We start from the raw sequence: 15,432 nt of genomic DNA on the forward strand, positions 1-15,432 counted from the left end.
CAAGTCAGCTTCAGACTGTGACTTATAAATCTGGCTTGTTTGAATAGATTGTAGCTATGATTAACCACAGTTTAGGGTTGCACAGAATGAACAGCTGTGGTTAATGTAAAATGGAAGCAGAAGATTCTAGCCTTCCTGCATCTATGCCAAAAGAGGAGAGGAGAAGAGAAGTGAATGCAAGAGTCCTAGACTCATTGTGGCTTCTCCTCATAATGTTAAGACATAGTTTAGCATTACATGCTGATGGAGCCATTATGGACAGAGCTGTGGTCACTTATCATAGGGAGGCCATTTTCTGTAGTATCCCTTTCATCAGCCTCAATATGTGCTTCAGCCTTCACAAAGAATCTCCCAAGTTTGATTCAGATGAACAGCCAAAATAGCTAAGTCATCACAGGACAATATTTTTTACGTGGACTGTTCTTTTAAATGCACTGACATAATGCAGATACTGCAGCTGACAATCTCCTGGATAATGTGTGAAGTCATGTGTAAAAATAACTAGTTGCTTTTTGTGTGGTGCCTTTACCACCTCAACTGTTTGCCTGAATCCAACTGCAAAGCAAAGGTTAAGTAATTGGTAGAGATATGAGGACAAAACCAAACACTCATTTGTCACATTTTATGCAAAAAATCCAGCGTATGTGAGGAATTATTTATTTTCCTGCCATCCAAAGTACAAAGATCTCCTGACAGATCCCATGGCTGTATAGCATTCTTGCTACATTTCACTTCATTCCCCCACCTTAATGTCCCATTACTAATATTCACATTTTCCCTCAGTCATAAAATAACACTAGATATGCACAATTGCATACATGAGACCAGAAACTGTTCAGTAAAGTTGATGGTGAAAACCTTAAGATTATGAAACAGCCAAGGTTTGGTTTCTGCTAAAAGCAATAGCACAGTTTCTCTTTCAAAACAATAGCAAGATTCATTGATAATGCTAGTGTAGAGGAACTGTGAAACACTCCTGTCCAGACCCAAGAGTCTTAAAACCTCCGCCCTCAGGAAATTATTTCCACATTGATTTGTCTGCGGAAGGACCCCATTGCATGTGTTGAGGAACCCTTTGTGGTACTGAACAATCTATAGTGATTTCTAGGGTGTCCTCTCAGCACACACAGTGCCTCAGCCAAGCACATGTGGACCAGTGATGTGCTCCACAATGTACCTAGCACTCCCTGCAACCAAACATTGCAGGAGATGGTAATGGAAGGCAAACTGTGCTTGAGAGAAGTTTGTCTGCCAATACTGAACTCCTCATTGAGGAATCCCTTAGGGCCAAGCCAGAGGTGACAGCAGCAGACCTTGCTCTTCCTCTTCCTCTCTCCCCCTCCCCGCCCCACCTTTCTCTTTCTCTCTCAGAACTAAAAGAGGAACACAGGTGTGGATTTAGGTTTAACAGCAGCTTATCTCCCAGCAGTGTGCCCCTTTAGGTCAGAGGTGGGGAATCTGCAGTCCTACGGGAGTTATGAGATTCTGCTAGTCCCAGCCAGCATGGGCAATAGTCAGGGCTAAAGGGAGTTGTAGTCCAAAAACAGCTGGAGATCCACTTTTGGGAAACATTGAGCTGGATGGACCGGTGGTCTGTCTCAGTATCAGGGAGCTTCCTGTGCTCTTGTGTGTTGATGCTTTTGTTATCTGTGCTCTGGCATCAGAAAAGTCTTTGCGGTGAGAGGCTAGAGGGAAGGAAGCAGTGGGTTTGGTAAGGGATGCATTCACACACTCCCTTTGCTATGAAAAATCAGATGCACCCAACATGCCCTGTGCTGCTGTCACATCTAGTTTGGCCCTAGTAATCTTCCAAGGCTGTTGGCTTCTATTTTACATTACCTTAGGTATGCTTTGCCCCCTCCCCAAGAAAAAAAAGAGAAACTTTCTGAAACTTTCTCTCTTGAGCAAACACCTTTTTTTCCACCATCTATCAAAGTATCCCTGTCTTTCCTTTCTCTCTGTCAGGGGGATCCTGGAATTGCGGTGGCAGGCATGAAGGTTAGTTTTCAAGTGCTAACCTCTCAGGGGGGCTCTAGAGCTCTCTTAGGAGATGAAAACAGAGGTGTGCTCTCAGCATCAAATAGTGGGGGAGCAGAGAACTGAAAAGCAAAGCACAGCCCTGAGATTAGAGCTGTTTTAATAAAAAACATTTTTTAAAAAAGAATTATCCTTATGACTACTTACTATTTTGCCAGTTCAACTGCTAAATTTTGGGGTTTTATTGCACTCAGAAACATCACATCTAGAGTTTTGTAATGTAGTAGAGATTATAATCCACTGGAGAGATCCTATGAGTACAAAGTTCCTTCATAGTAAAAAAAAAAGTGGCACTTAGTCAATAGTGCAAATGTTTAAGATAATGTCTGGTCAAAGGAAGTTCATAATGTGCATCCATCAGATTAATTAAATAGCCACAATGGCAGATTCTCATATCATGCACTATCCACCGGTGTTGTTTTTTTTAAAAAAGACCTAAAGCAGCTTTGATGTGCCAGCAAACCAGTGCTTAGAGTGGTGTACAAAAATATAGTACCACAGCCCACATGAGATGCTGGTGTTACAGAGACATTATAACACTGTTGCAAACAGAAACACAGATCAGAGTGATTTCTTTTAAATGATCATAATATAACTTTTCTCGCAGACTAGTGTGGAATCTAAACACATATAAAAAACTCTGTGAAACGCTTTTTTAATGTTTTGAAAAGAATATTGAATTTGCCATAGCTCACCATTGCCATCTAATGCCACATTTGTATAATATACTTTACAATACACGTTTTATTTGCAGTCCTAGGCCTGCCTTATCAGAGTAATTTTATAGCGCTACCAAAATTCCTTTTAAAAGGTAGGATATGTGCAGAGGGTAGAATTTTATATTTGTACTCTGCACTGAAGCAAATGGGACTTCCTCCTCCCTGGGATTTCTGTTGGTGAGGGCTGGGCCACCCAGAGCTCATTCACACTTCCATTTGTCCCATGATTTCTAGACACTGGTCTGAGAAGTTTTTTTTTCTTGTCCTGCCACTTTCTCCGGGAAAATCTGCAGTTTTTTTGTTGAATCAGAACAAATGGTATTTGGGTTTTCTGCAGATTGACGTTGGTTCCAATTCAGCAGTAAACCACAGGTTTTCTCAGGGAAAGTGGTGGGATGGAAGAAAAACCTCTTGGACCAAGAAATGGGATGAAGGGAAGTGTGGTTGAGCCCCCAGTGTCATTACCAGAGTTTCTCCAAGAGCAACACATTATTGTGCTCCATTATATTATTTCGATTTTATTGCATTAGCCATGTGGCCATAGCATAATATACATAGAAATAACAACATGGAATAGGGGTGGGGAGATAAAAGTGGATGTCGTCCTGGGCAAATACTTTGAAAAAATGGGGATAACAAAAGTAACGGGGGATTTAAAACATCGAGTGACTGAGAATACAAAAACAGATTCGATTGTGCGGCGTATCGATTACATGTGTGGTATTAAAGAAGAAGTTGGTGCCGCTTTCCTCTTCATCACACTAAGCAGGAAATTAGCTGTCATCTCGGTAATCCAACAGTCAGAATCCTGCAGAAGAAGGGACACTATCCAAGGCTGGATTGGGAGATGAAGCTTGTTCACGAGAGGAGTTAGAAACCGAGATCTTTCTTCTGTCCAGTTGGGACAGAAGAGCATTACATGTTCCATAGTCTCCAGAGCCGTGTCATTGCAGGTGCATGTTCTATTTGCGATGGAAACTCTGGAGTAACGACCCGACAGAACTGCTGTAGGAAAACAGTTGAGACGGGCACAGGTAAAGGCCCTTCGCTTAGCCTCCGAAGGAATTGTGAAGCAGTATAGAGGGATCCCTTCAGGGGGTGGAATAGCTAGGGCTAAGCCTGAACACGGCCCTCTTGCATGGGAAGCTGTGTTAGAGAAGTCAAGTTGCTGTAGCTTCTTTTTGATTAGAGGTAGGGCCGCCGGGCTAATATACTCTAAGTTAAAAACAGTTTTGCGGTTCAAGTTGAGAAGAGAGCGGAATTTGAAATTAATTGTAGTTTTCCAAGGAGAATTATGAATATCTCTTAAGATCAGATTGGAGAAACCACCTCTCATTTGAGCATCCGATGCTAGTAGGTTGGAGCTATAGGAAATGGCTCGACTCCATGCTCGTTTTACAATGGAGGGCTGGGCGAACTCAAGTCGTAGGGCTGCACCTGAGACACATCTCGGGACACCGGAAAGAGATCTCAGAAACATGTGAAGTGGGCGATCCAAGTTACCTGATATTGCTGTAGTCCATACTTCGCAGCCATATAATAATTTAGGGACAACTTTGGCATTAAATATTTGAATTGCTGCTGGAAGGTGTTTGCCGCCCTTCTGATGATAAAATCGGACAATGGCATTAGAGGTCGTGGTTGCAGCAAGAGAGGCAGATTGTAGATGGGTGGTCCAGGAGAGATTATAAGTAAATATTAAGCCTAGATATTTAAAGGCTTTTACCTTTTCTAAGTAGCCACCTGTGATCTTAAGCGGCTCCAGCTTGAGTTTACGGGAACGAGTGAAGTGGAGGACTTTCAATTTTTTATAATTGATATTAAGAGCTTCCGCCTTACAATAGGCGATAAATGCATTAACTGCATTTGCTAGGTCCGCAGCTGTTCTGGATAAGATGACGGCATCATCTGCATAGAAAAGGGAAGCAACGGGGTGGCCTGCTAGGTGAGGAGGATACTTAGTTGCTAGCTTCAAAGGGGAAAGAGCATCATGAAGATAAAGATTAAACAGTAAAGGGGCCAAGAGACAACCTTGTCGGACACCCCTGGCCGTTGGGAATGGGGTGGTAAGGGAGCCATTGGGATCAATTCGAACGCAAGCTGTGGTGTTTGAATAAAGGGAAATAATTAGGGAGAGGAGGTGCGGATCGATTCCCAGATGGGCAAGTTTGGACCATAATCTTTGCCTAGGAATGGAATCAAAGGCGGCCTCCAGGTCCATGAAAGCGGCAAACAGGTGGCCTTGCCTTGGTGCAGTGTATTTACTGGCAAGGTGATAAAGAGTTAGACAGTGGTCCATGGTTGATGCTGACTTCCGGAAGCCAATCTGTTCTGGCGGTAGAATGTTTCTCTCATGTACCCATGAAAGGAGTTCTTCCAGTAAAACAGCGGCAAATATTTTCCCCGGAATAGATAGTAAACTGATGGGGCGATAGTTCCCAGGGGTGTTTAGCTGGCCGCCTTTGAAAATCGGAACTATTGTAGCTTCTCTCCATTAATTTCTATGGGAGAATGTAAAGAAGGGCACTATGGCCCAAATCAACATTGCTCCTATCTGCTAGTCATGGTTCTCTTTTTCCAAAGTTGCCTCCTTAGGACAATATTTGCAGGGCAAAATCTGCAAGCAAGGGAAGGCTTCAAATCCTTTCCCATCTACTGATTCTCCCCAGAAAATAGCCCTGACTGACATTTGCATTAGAAGGAAAACATCAGAACTCAATGTTTTCTTCATTAGTTCCGCCCTCAAACTTGAATATTAGCAACTCTTGCCCATCTGTATTTCTGCAGATTCTGTTTTTGAGTCTTGAAATAAAATACTTTTGGTCCGTTTAAAGCTGGATAGAAAATTGCATGAGTGAATTTCACATCAGTACACAGCTGTGTGAGACCTAGTGAAACCCATTAGATAGACGTAAATGCAAATTGAAATAAAGCTAAAGTGGGGCTTTGGCATGAGGTCTTCTTTAAAGAATGGTCACCTACTCTGCCTGTTAGTGCTGGAAGTAAAAGAATTGCCCCTCTCCTCTCTTCTTCTCTCAGTTTGTTTTTCCATCTTTTTCTAATGCAGGGTGAGCCAGGGATTCCAGGAGCAAAGGTATTGCACTTAAAGAAATGTCTGTTCTTAGTCTGCTTTGTCTATGTTTTATTTTAAGTCTCTTAAGGAGATCTGGTGTTATAATCAGGATGTGAGTATGTGAATACTTTGGTTAGTAGAGATGTTCCCTATTTTCCTCTCCCCTCCCCAGCAGGAAACAAGTGAAATTTCACCAGGGTCTGTAGAAGTTTCTATCTATCTATCTATCTATCTATCTATCTATCTATCTATCTATCTATGGAGCTACTATATCTTAGCTCTAGATCTCCTCCCCAAGCTTCAATAGAAGGGCTTCAATAATGACCTGCTTTACAGGGTTGTTGTGTAGATTACTAAGATTAGGTATGTGAAGTGTTTTCACCACTTTAAAACTCTATATAAACCCTACTGATGTTGTTGTTGCTTTCAGCAACAAAAGTAGAAGTTTTAGCAAGTTTGCTGTTTCTTTTAGGTGTTTCAGGGTTTGGCTATGTTGTGCTTGGAGACTACCTGTCAAGCGTAACAGACATAATTCTCTGCCTCCCTTTTCTTACCCATCCTCCAAATAAAGGGAGAACGTGGCGTTGCAGGGAAGATGGGCCCCCCAGGTTTGCCAGGGAAAAGGGGGCAGAGGGTAGGACATTGTCAAATGCTTGAGCTTGGTTTGCTTATTTGTATTGTCCTTCCCCCAAACCTTGACCAGGTTGCTCTGAGCTGCATTTTCATGCTTGCCAAAGAATGCTTTTCTCCTGTTGCTTACATGTGTGGAGTGTGCTGTGTATGCCCAAAACTAAACCCAGAATTTGAAGCACCCCTGTTCAGAATACTCAAACATTAGCCATCTTCTGAAAGAGATGTGTTTATATATTGTGTTTGCTTTCACCCTTGGAATAACAAACAGGATAAGTATTGTGATGGGAGGACAGAACGATTTGGATGTATGCTGGGATGCCGGTTTATAAGAGGATGCAATTGCTGCTGACTTTGAAGATAGCAAAATCCATGCAACTGATTAGTATTAGCTCTGGCTGCAGCTTATTAACTCTTCACATTTCCCAACTTAATTTGAAAATAAAGCACTCCATTTAATGCCTTGTGTGCACTTTGAAATATAAGTGAACTCAACTTCTCCACTGCAGATCCAGATAGTAGATGAAAATGGCCCTCTGAGTAAAGAATTTCCATCTGTACTCAAAAGTGTTATTGCCATGTCCATTTGGACCACTGCATATGCGTACCATGCAGACACAGAAAGCAGTTATATTTAGAACAGAAGTTGGCATCCTGAGAATCTCAGCTGTTGTGGTTTAACTTTGAAGGCTGTCTTGGTTGTAGAAAACAGTTGGAAAGGAAAGTCAGACAGAGCTTTCAGCGGTCAGATAATCAGGTTTGCTCCACACAGCTCTCACTACTTCATTCTGCCCTACCACTTGGCTCATTCTTCCTCAATCTCTGTGCTCCCCTTCTGTTTCCCTTCCTTTCAAAGGCCTATTGCCATAAAAAGAACTGCCCTTGTTAACTCTCAGACCTGCTTTATACATCATGCTTGCACATGCAATATTAGTGATGCCCTTCCCATTAAGCAATGTGTCACTCATATGGTTCATACCCATGTGATCCAGCCATCAAGCAGAATTTTACAAAAATGGGCTCTCACTGGGGTACATGAAATGATTTCGGAATAAATGGTCTCAATATAGCCTTCCATACAGCTGGTGCTATTATAAATCAGTGTGATCAATATGATTTAAATCAAGTTTCCTATTTTGAAATCCAGACATTTCTTGAGCAAAAATGCATTCTGGCCAGCTCAGATAATTAGAACAGACTGGGTTGCATTTCCCTAAGGATGGGGTTACAGTCTCTGGAGTTCACAGTCTGGTGCTGCTGATTGATGAAGCACTGTCACTGGAACTGGTAGATCGGCTGCAACCCCTGCTAGATTGTTCAGCCACAATTATTGATGCTCTGGTAATATTTAGTGTGGACTCGTGAAATGCACTCTGTGTGATATATCCTTTGAAGACGTTGGAAACTTCCGTTAGTACAAAACACAGCAGCTATAGAGACTGCATCCCACCAGTTCTTAAATAACTATAATAGTTGCTAGTTCCTTTCTAGGCACATTTGAAAGTGCTGGCTATTGCCTGGATAACTTGGGGTCTGTTACTTAAAGGACAACTCTCTCCCACTTGATTCTACCCAAAATGCAAGGTCTTCCCTCAAGGCCTTTGTTTGGATCCCACATCCATCTGACCTTGTATTTACAATGTCTTTATTGGACTAGCTACCCCACCACGCATTATAAAGTGTTTTTGGAAGCAAATTCCTTTGCTTATTTTCCCAGGCATCTCGGTGTGTTGAATAGCTGATTTAAATTGCAGTTTGATGTCTGCTTTGGTTTTTTTGGGATGGATGCTGCTGTTTCTGTGTTTTACATTGTTTTGATGGTGAATTTTTGTGTTGTTTTTATTCGTTCTTTTAACTGCACACTGCCTTTGGGGCATAAGCCAAAGGTGGCTCATAAAAAGATTAAAATGAATTTGTTTGCAACTGAATGCTGCTTTTATGTAATGCAAAGGCACAACTCAAAATGTTTGGCCATTCAGCCCACAGACCCTTTTGTACTATGGAGTGATCTCTCCTTATAGCTGAAGCATCAGTGGTGTAGTTAGCCACTAGGACACCTGGGGCGGCGTGCGTGCCCTGCACCCAGGGGCAAGGGAAGCCACCCACTGGGTGGGGTTTAGCCGGGGCAGGCCACCGCCTCTCCCTCATCTGTAGGGCAGCTGAGGGGGAGGCAGCAGGTGGCTGCAAGCTCCACACTGCTGTTTCGACAGTGTGGAGCCTGCAGATGCATGAGCCACCGTGCCACTCCCAGGAGAAATGCGTGGTTTGGGCACCCCCGCGGTGTGGCACCCAGTGGCGCCCCCGCCCTCCCCCCCAGCTATGCCTCTGTGAAGCATGCACACCTGCACCAAAACTTGGCAAAATCGCTGAGGCCTCGTCCACACTTCCGCTTGTCCTATGTCTAGAAAGTATGGTTCAAGTGGTTTCCCCTCTCCTTTTCCAGGGAAAACTTGGTCTTTAGCTCTAAGTTGAGCAAATGTGAATCTGGAAAAAAGCCTTAATTGCTCATTAGCTCAAAGTGGGGCAAGAAGAAGTGTGCTAAGCTTGGGTTGCAACAGGTGGCCAGAACTTTCCTGAAACTAGGGATGATCATGGTGTTTCTGTGTTAGATAACTGAAATGGCAATACCCATATTGTTTGTTTTATCAAGCTTAGGTTCTTAGGCATAACACAAGGGTATAAAGCCATCCATACAGGCACTGTAGATGGATGATCTTGGACATATACAGGATTGCATCACCTTGAGTACCTGTGACACACCTGCCAGTTTCTGGCCCCCAATATCAAACCATCAGATAAATGATTGTCCTGTGAAGATGGTTTCTTCACAAGATGTTTGTGAAATGCAGCCTTTCAAAACTGGAAAGTTCATTAGATGGTGATTAGTTTTGAGAGATTGTTTCATTTTAAACCATGTTCTTTGAAAGAGAGAAACTTCTTGTAGCCAGAACTTTTTTAAAAAAAGAAAAACAACCCATATATGTGTGTGTGTGTAAAAGAAAATGGACACATGGCCATGCTGTGATATAGAATCAAAAGGCAAACAATGGTTCTTCGGAAGGAAAACTAGCAAAGGAACAGGAATAAAGCTGTAGACATACTTGCCATGTTGTGTCCAAAGATAGATTTACCGCCATTCAGCTGATCCTAGTGCAGATTAAACCAATAATTGCAGTAGGTATCCAACCATGTGTATATTTCACCAACAGGGCGAGAAAGGAAAACCTGGTGATCCGGGACCTCCTGGAACCGTAGGACAAAAGGTTTGTTTTGTTACCTGGGAATGGGATGTGGTAACAGGTATATATTCTTTATTTGCTTGCACAGAAACATTCAGGGAACAGGGCACCTTCAAATGTACATCTTTATGCTTCCATAAAAACAGCAAATAATCTGACTGGGGAAAAATATTTCACTGGACAGATCTTTGTACATTTGTTTTTTTAAAACGTTTATAGGCCACACTTTCATATGAAATATCCACAAGGCGGTATACAGACTGAAAACACACTATTATAGTAAAAATGTCAACACATCAACGATAGCTGGTTGGCAAGATTTCAGAACTGAAAGACCTGTTTGAATAATTCAGTGGTTGTTTTTTTCAGAAGATGTCTAAAAGCAAACTTCTACAGTGGTACCTTGGTTTAAGAACAGCCCTGTTTACAAACTATTCGGTTTACGAACTCTGCAAAACCGGAAGTAGTGTCCCGGTTTGCAAACTTTACCTCGGTCTAAGAACGGAAGCTGAACCGTGGAAGGGCACTGGCGGCAGGAGGCCTCATTAGGGAAAGTGCACTTCGGTTTAAGAATGGTTTCGGTTTAAGAATGGACTTCCAGAATGGATTAAGTTCGTAAACCAAGGTACCACTGTATTGGCATGGAGTTCCAAGGGGGCCAACCACATTAAGGGGTTGGAAAAGCCGGCCAAATCTCAGAGGCAGGTTTCTCCTCCTGTGTGGACAGTGCTGGTTTTGCTAATTGGTTTCACAATTAGTATATGTAATGTCAGCACTCAACTGACTAAGGGGTATTAGCAGCAATACCTTCTCATTTATCACTTCCTCCCCTTCACTCGTTCAGAAAAAGCCTTGTTATAGAAATACAGGCATTACAATCATTTGACCACTGTTGTTTATTTGTATATCTAGGGAGATAAGGGAGATTCTGACAATGCACTTGGAGGAGGTAAAGGGGAACCTGGACCCCCTGGTTTACCTGGACCTCCAGGACCAAAGGTGAGTAAATTCTCCTTGCTCTTTTATATACATACTGTGGGCTCCATCTGTGCTTGGGTTGCTCACCAGCTCCACCTACTTCCCAATCCCTGGAGACTTTGCCAACCCTGACTCCTTACAGTTCAACAAAGCCCCTTTTCCTTACAGCTCACTACCCACCCCTCCCTACACTGCAGGAGCGGCCCTTGAAGAGGGTAAGGTGGAGGGGAGTGGCAGGTGGCAGCAAAACAGGACTAGGGAGCAATTGCTGGGGAGCTGCACCAGTCTGTACTGAATGTTCATCTGTGGCTCACCTGCCCACCTGGGCCACTTCTTCCCTCCACCTTGCCCTCTTCCACTAAGGGGTGGTTTGTGTGTTTTTGGCAAGCTGTCAACCCACTGTAGTTTGCAGCACCACCTGTCCTTGGCCAGATGAACCACAGCTCGATAACATCTTTATGCAAATATAGTAGAGGAAGATATGCTTACTGAAGACTATTCCAGAGTAGGTTAGAATCTGACTATATGTGCACATAACTGCACTACCAGTTTTTCGGTGAAGCACGTCCTGTTCTTTGGGGCTTTCTATTCAAGATACTTGAATACTTAGAGATACTTTCAAGCACTGAAGTATCTCTAATCTAGATGGAAACTCTGGTTTCTAACCACCTATGTACTATTTTTCAGGGTCCCAAGGGTGAACCAGGAAAGAATGAAATGGTAGATTACAATGGCAATATCAATGAAGCTTTACAGGTAATAAACTAAGCTGACACATACAACACAGGCATGTACCATGTGTTGCTATTTGTTTGTTTTATGGTGATGTTTTTTTGAAGAGTAACAGGTTGTTTCATGCTGATTTAGCTGCAACAAGTGATCATCTCATATAGCAGGCATGTCCAAAGTCTGTTTCAGGGGCCTAATCTGGTCCGCCGGTCAATTTAATCCGGCCCCTGTGGCAGTATATGTCCTGGGTAAAATCCTATAAAAAGCCCAACAACTGTGGTCAGCCCTCATGCATGTTTACTTCATCAAATCTGGCCCTCTTTGAAAAAGGTTTGGGCACCCTGTCATACAGTTAATTGCTACCTCTGTAGAAGTTATAGTATGGAGACTTGGGTGTTATATTTATGTATACAAATTATTGTAATCACAGCCAGTGATTGAGCAGCACTGGATTATGATGTGGAGATCATTCATGTTTAGGACTATTCAAATTTTAGAATGTGCAGGGGATTCTGGTGAAGTCACCTATTGAAGATGGTAGGATTAGTTTGCAATCTCCTTGTTCCACTGCATGCAAAACAGCATCTTTTACCTAAAGTAGATCAGCAAAAGTGTGGCATTCCTCTGGAATATGCATAAAGAATCCCAACCACTGCAAGAACAGAAGTCCTACTTTGGGGAGTGTTAGCAAACTCCAACTCACTGGACAAAGCTGAAGGGCCTATTATGGCATGCAAAAACATTATGCCTTGAAAAAAGATAATGCAGCCACCATGAACCAATAATAAGATTTTTGAGTGACATTTAGACTTTACTGTGAAGCGGGCTTCAGTATAAAACCATCCAGATGTCCACTAAGAGCCAAACTACATGTGGCACTAAACACCATACTGTATTAGTAGGTCTAGCTTATTTTGGATTTTCTTTTGATGTTCGGAGCTGATATCCATTCCTTACACTGTTAGTAAATTTCAAGTCAAACTATACATGATGCTAAACAGGTCACTAAGAGTTATGTGAATCTTTTTAAATAACAGGCATGAGAGGCCCTGAACAAAGTCAGAACTGTGGCTCATAGAGAGAGTTTTTATTCCCCTGCCATGATTCCAATTAAAATCACTCCTGCAGTTGCTGTTAACCCCAGGAGCAAAACTTCCATTGCTATGTGGAGATAATTCTCTTTGAAACCATGATGGGATAGAACAGGTTATTCTCTTGGGCCTGTGGAGCTAATGTCAGTGATAGGGAACCATCATTTGCTTATTTAGTTTTTAAAAGATTGGTTTAATTTGTAGTGATGCATTTAGCATCACAGTTTTTTTTGGCCCTAAGCTTATGGACATCACAAGGAATGTTTAGGAAGCTATGGATCTTGGTCCTTTTCTAAAAATATGCCAGACCTACATCTCTGAATGCAAGATATGGAGATGACCAAAGACTGTCTGAATCTCCAAGACCACAGAATACCTGAGTCGAAGGAGGGACAAGACATTGTCCGTTTCTCACATCTAATACCTGAGAAGGTCTGCTTAGCTCCAGCAAGATGTTAGTCTCATTTGCCTTCAGACTGTATACTGCGGTGCTATTCAGCATGTCTCTCAGTATTCTTACTTCTGCACTCCATGATCTCTTTTATACCCTACCAATAGGCTGTCAGCTAGGACAAAGAGGACATTAATTCAAAGTGCAATATTATATAATATGCCTGAATAGCTCTTGCCAGCAGATCACTTTTTGCAAGAGTTGTACAGACATAGCAGTAGTAATAAGATAGTTCCCCACCTGCCAGATTAATACTGCAGATGTTTCAGATTTGTTACCTAGCTACAACAGATGTTTATAAACCCATTAGGCAGTAGGAATCAGTAAAGAACTTCTTGCAATACTTATATTTTGAATAAGAGCTTAACTCTCTGAAATGGGTTTTTTCCCCTAATGAAGATTTCTTGTCTGCTTAATAAATTCCATTTTGTACCTCATATTAACCTATTCTTTTCTGGTCTTTACCATGGGAGTTCAAGCTATTTCTGTGCACCAGAAATAGGCAAGTAAACTGATGGCTTCAATGCAGCCTGATGATTGATGATGGGTGGGAGCAATGTACACTAATCAGTAATATGGCTGTCTAAAGTATTGAACTATAAAATGACCACTTGAAGGGCTGTAGGAACCAGGTCTATAGTGTATGTACAGGGAGAGCTGTATGGAAATTGCTTGTTTGGGGAGAAATGGTTTTGAATTTCAAGGTACTGAAGTAGTGCTTGTTTCAGATTAGGAATGCCAACTTGGATGCTTTCTTCTATGCATCTGTAACGGCTGATCAACTTGGACATTCGTAAACATATAGGGTGGTATACCCAGTTGTGGTGCCCTACTTGTGCACTGAGTTCCACTTCTGTAAACAGGATTCCCTGTTCCCATTGATGCCCCTCTTCATCTGATTCAGAGGGCTGGGAGGCCCTCTGCAAGGAGGGGAGGGGAAGAGGAAGTCTTTTGCTGGGTTGAATCTTGCCCATATTATGAAGATGCTGTAAAGCTGCTGTTCTCCCTAAAGAAAAATTACAGTGTAAAAACTATTTTGAAATTCCAGAATGGAAATAAAACCTACATAACATTTCATGCAACGTGTGGTTAATTGTTTAAGCATTAGTTTGGAGGTGAAAGGAAGAGAGTTGCTTCTTCAAGAAGAAACTTTAATATATATATTTTTGTTTTTTTCCAGGAGATACGAACCTTGGCTCTTATGGTGAGTCACCTTTCCTCCTATATGCACTGGGGTTTATAAACAAAGTTCTGTTACATAAAAGGTGTAGAATCAGCAACCGTTGGAAGACGCCTAGGAGGTTATCTGGTCCAACCAGTGCACAGGATCAGCTAAGCAACATGCTGCTGCAGCATCCCTGACAGATGGCTGTCCATCAGCCTCTGCTTAAGTACCACAAGCAAAGGAAGAGCCCACCACTGCCCAAGGCAGCCTGGTTCACTGTCAAAGAGCTCTTAGCATTAAGAAGTATCTACTTTTGCAATGTTTTCATTTTTAAAGGAAGAAAGCAAGTTATTTTGTAAACATGAGTTTTTCTTTCATCAGGGACCTCCTGGACTACCTGGTGTTGCAGGTCCTCCAGGACTACCTGGACAGAAGGTAAGTATCACAATCTGAGATTCCTTAAAAATGACTAGGGCATGATCTAGAAAAACAAAACAAAAACACTTTAAGACCCATAAGATTTCAATGCAATAGATGCCTACACATGTTTCTCTCTCTCATTTAAATTCAAAAATCCTGAACTTGTGATTATGCTCCAAGCTTACTAATAATTAGGACCTTGCAATGCAATCCTATATTTGTTGTTGTTGTCATTTAGTTGTGTCTGACTCTTCGTGACCCGGACACAACTAAACAACAACAAATATAGGATCTACTAAAAAACAAGCCCCACTCAATGGAACTTACCCCTGGGTAACTGAAAAAGATCGTGTATGTACTACATGACCAGTAGAGTTATTTTCCCTGTGTATCCTCATCACTCCATAATGAAAAGGCAGCTGTAAACTTTTCTTCCTACTCATTATATCTCACATTTTATAACTGCAGAATAATAAAACCTAGTTTTAGTATGAGGTGGTGCTGTGCGTTCCATTACTAAGGAGAAATGTTCTATAAATGAAAGCACGCCTAGATAGTGTCTGACACAAGAAACTTCTTTTTCAGTCACCCTTGTTTTAGTCAACTGCACTCTAAAGGCTTTTCTGCACATTACATTTAACTCCCTGATTGCTATACCTGAGGCAAGTGCATGTTAGGTACAAGCCAGATAGATGACACACCTGGTTGTAAATTAATTCACCACAGACAATTTGTTTTTTTTAAAAAAAACACCTGTATGTCCATCCTTAAGCATAATTTAAAACCTGGTTTTGTGTCTGATGGTTGTGCTGCATCTATGCTATGGCAGGGAATTACTTCATTCTCAGTGGCCATAAAGGAAACATAACACAAAACTGGGGGTTGAATTTCAATTGCCTC

General features: G+C 42.0%; 1 protein-coding gene across 47 annotated transcripts in view; it reads left to right on the forward strand.

Moving 5' to 3' along the window:
* Nucleotides 1–15,432, forward strand: part of COL13A1 (collagen type XIII alpha 1 chain) — a gene marked incomplete at its 5' end in the record, with an annotated part of 93,137 nt that overhangs the window by 47,772 nt on the left and 29,933 nt on the right. For 30 of the 47 annotated variants that reach the window (XM_079976336.1, XM_079976337.1, XM_079976342.1 and 27 more), the window contains 8 exons: nt 1,966–1,998; nt 5,824–5,850; nt 6,401–6,463; nt 9,669–9,722; nt 10,611–10,697; nt 11,364–11,432; nt 14,128–14,151; nt 14,494–14,547. In XM_079976336.1, the coding sequence (XP_079832462.1) occupies nt 1,966–1,998; nt 5,824–5,850; nt 6,401–6,463; nt 9,669–9,722; nt 10,611–10,697; nt 11,364–11,432; nt 14,128–14,151; nt 14,494–14,547 (411 nt within the window). The remainder of the gene's footprint in view (nt 1–1,965; nt 1,999–5,823; nt 5,851–6,400; nt 6,464–9,668; nt 9,723–10,610; nt 10,698–11,363; nt 11,433–14,127; nt 14,152–14,493; nt 14,548–15,432) is intronic. The other 17 variants (XM_079976313.1, XM_079976326.1, XM_079976327.1 and 14 more) reach the window with 4 other exon arrangements.

The sequence above is a fragment of the Podarcis cretensis genome, assembly GCF_951804945.1.
Source record: "Podarcis cretensis genome assembly, chromosome: 5".
NCBI classification, from domain to species: Eukaryota; Metazoa; Chordata; class Lepidosauria; order Squamata; family Lacertidae; genus Podarcis; species Podarcis cretensis.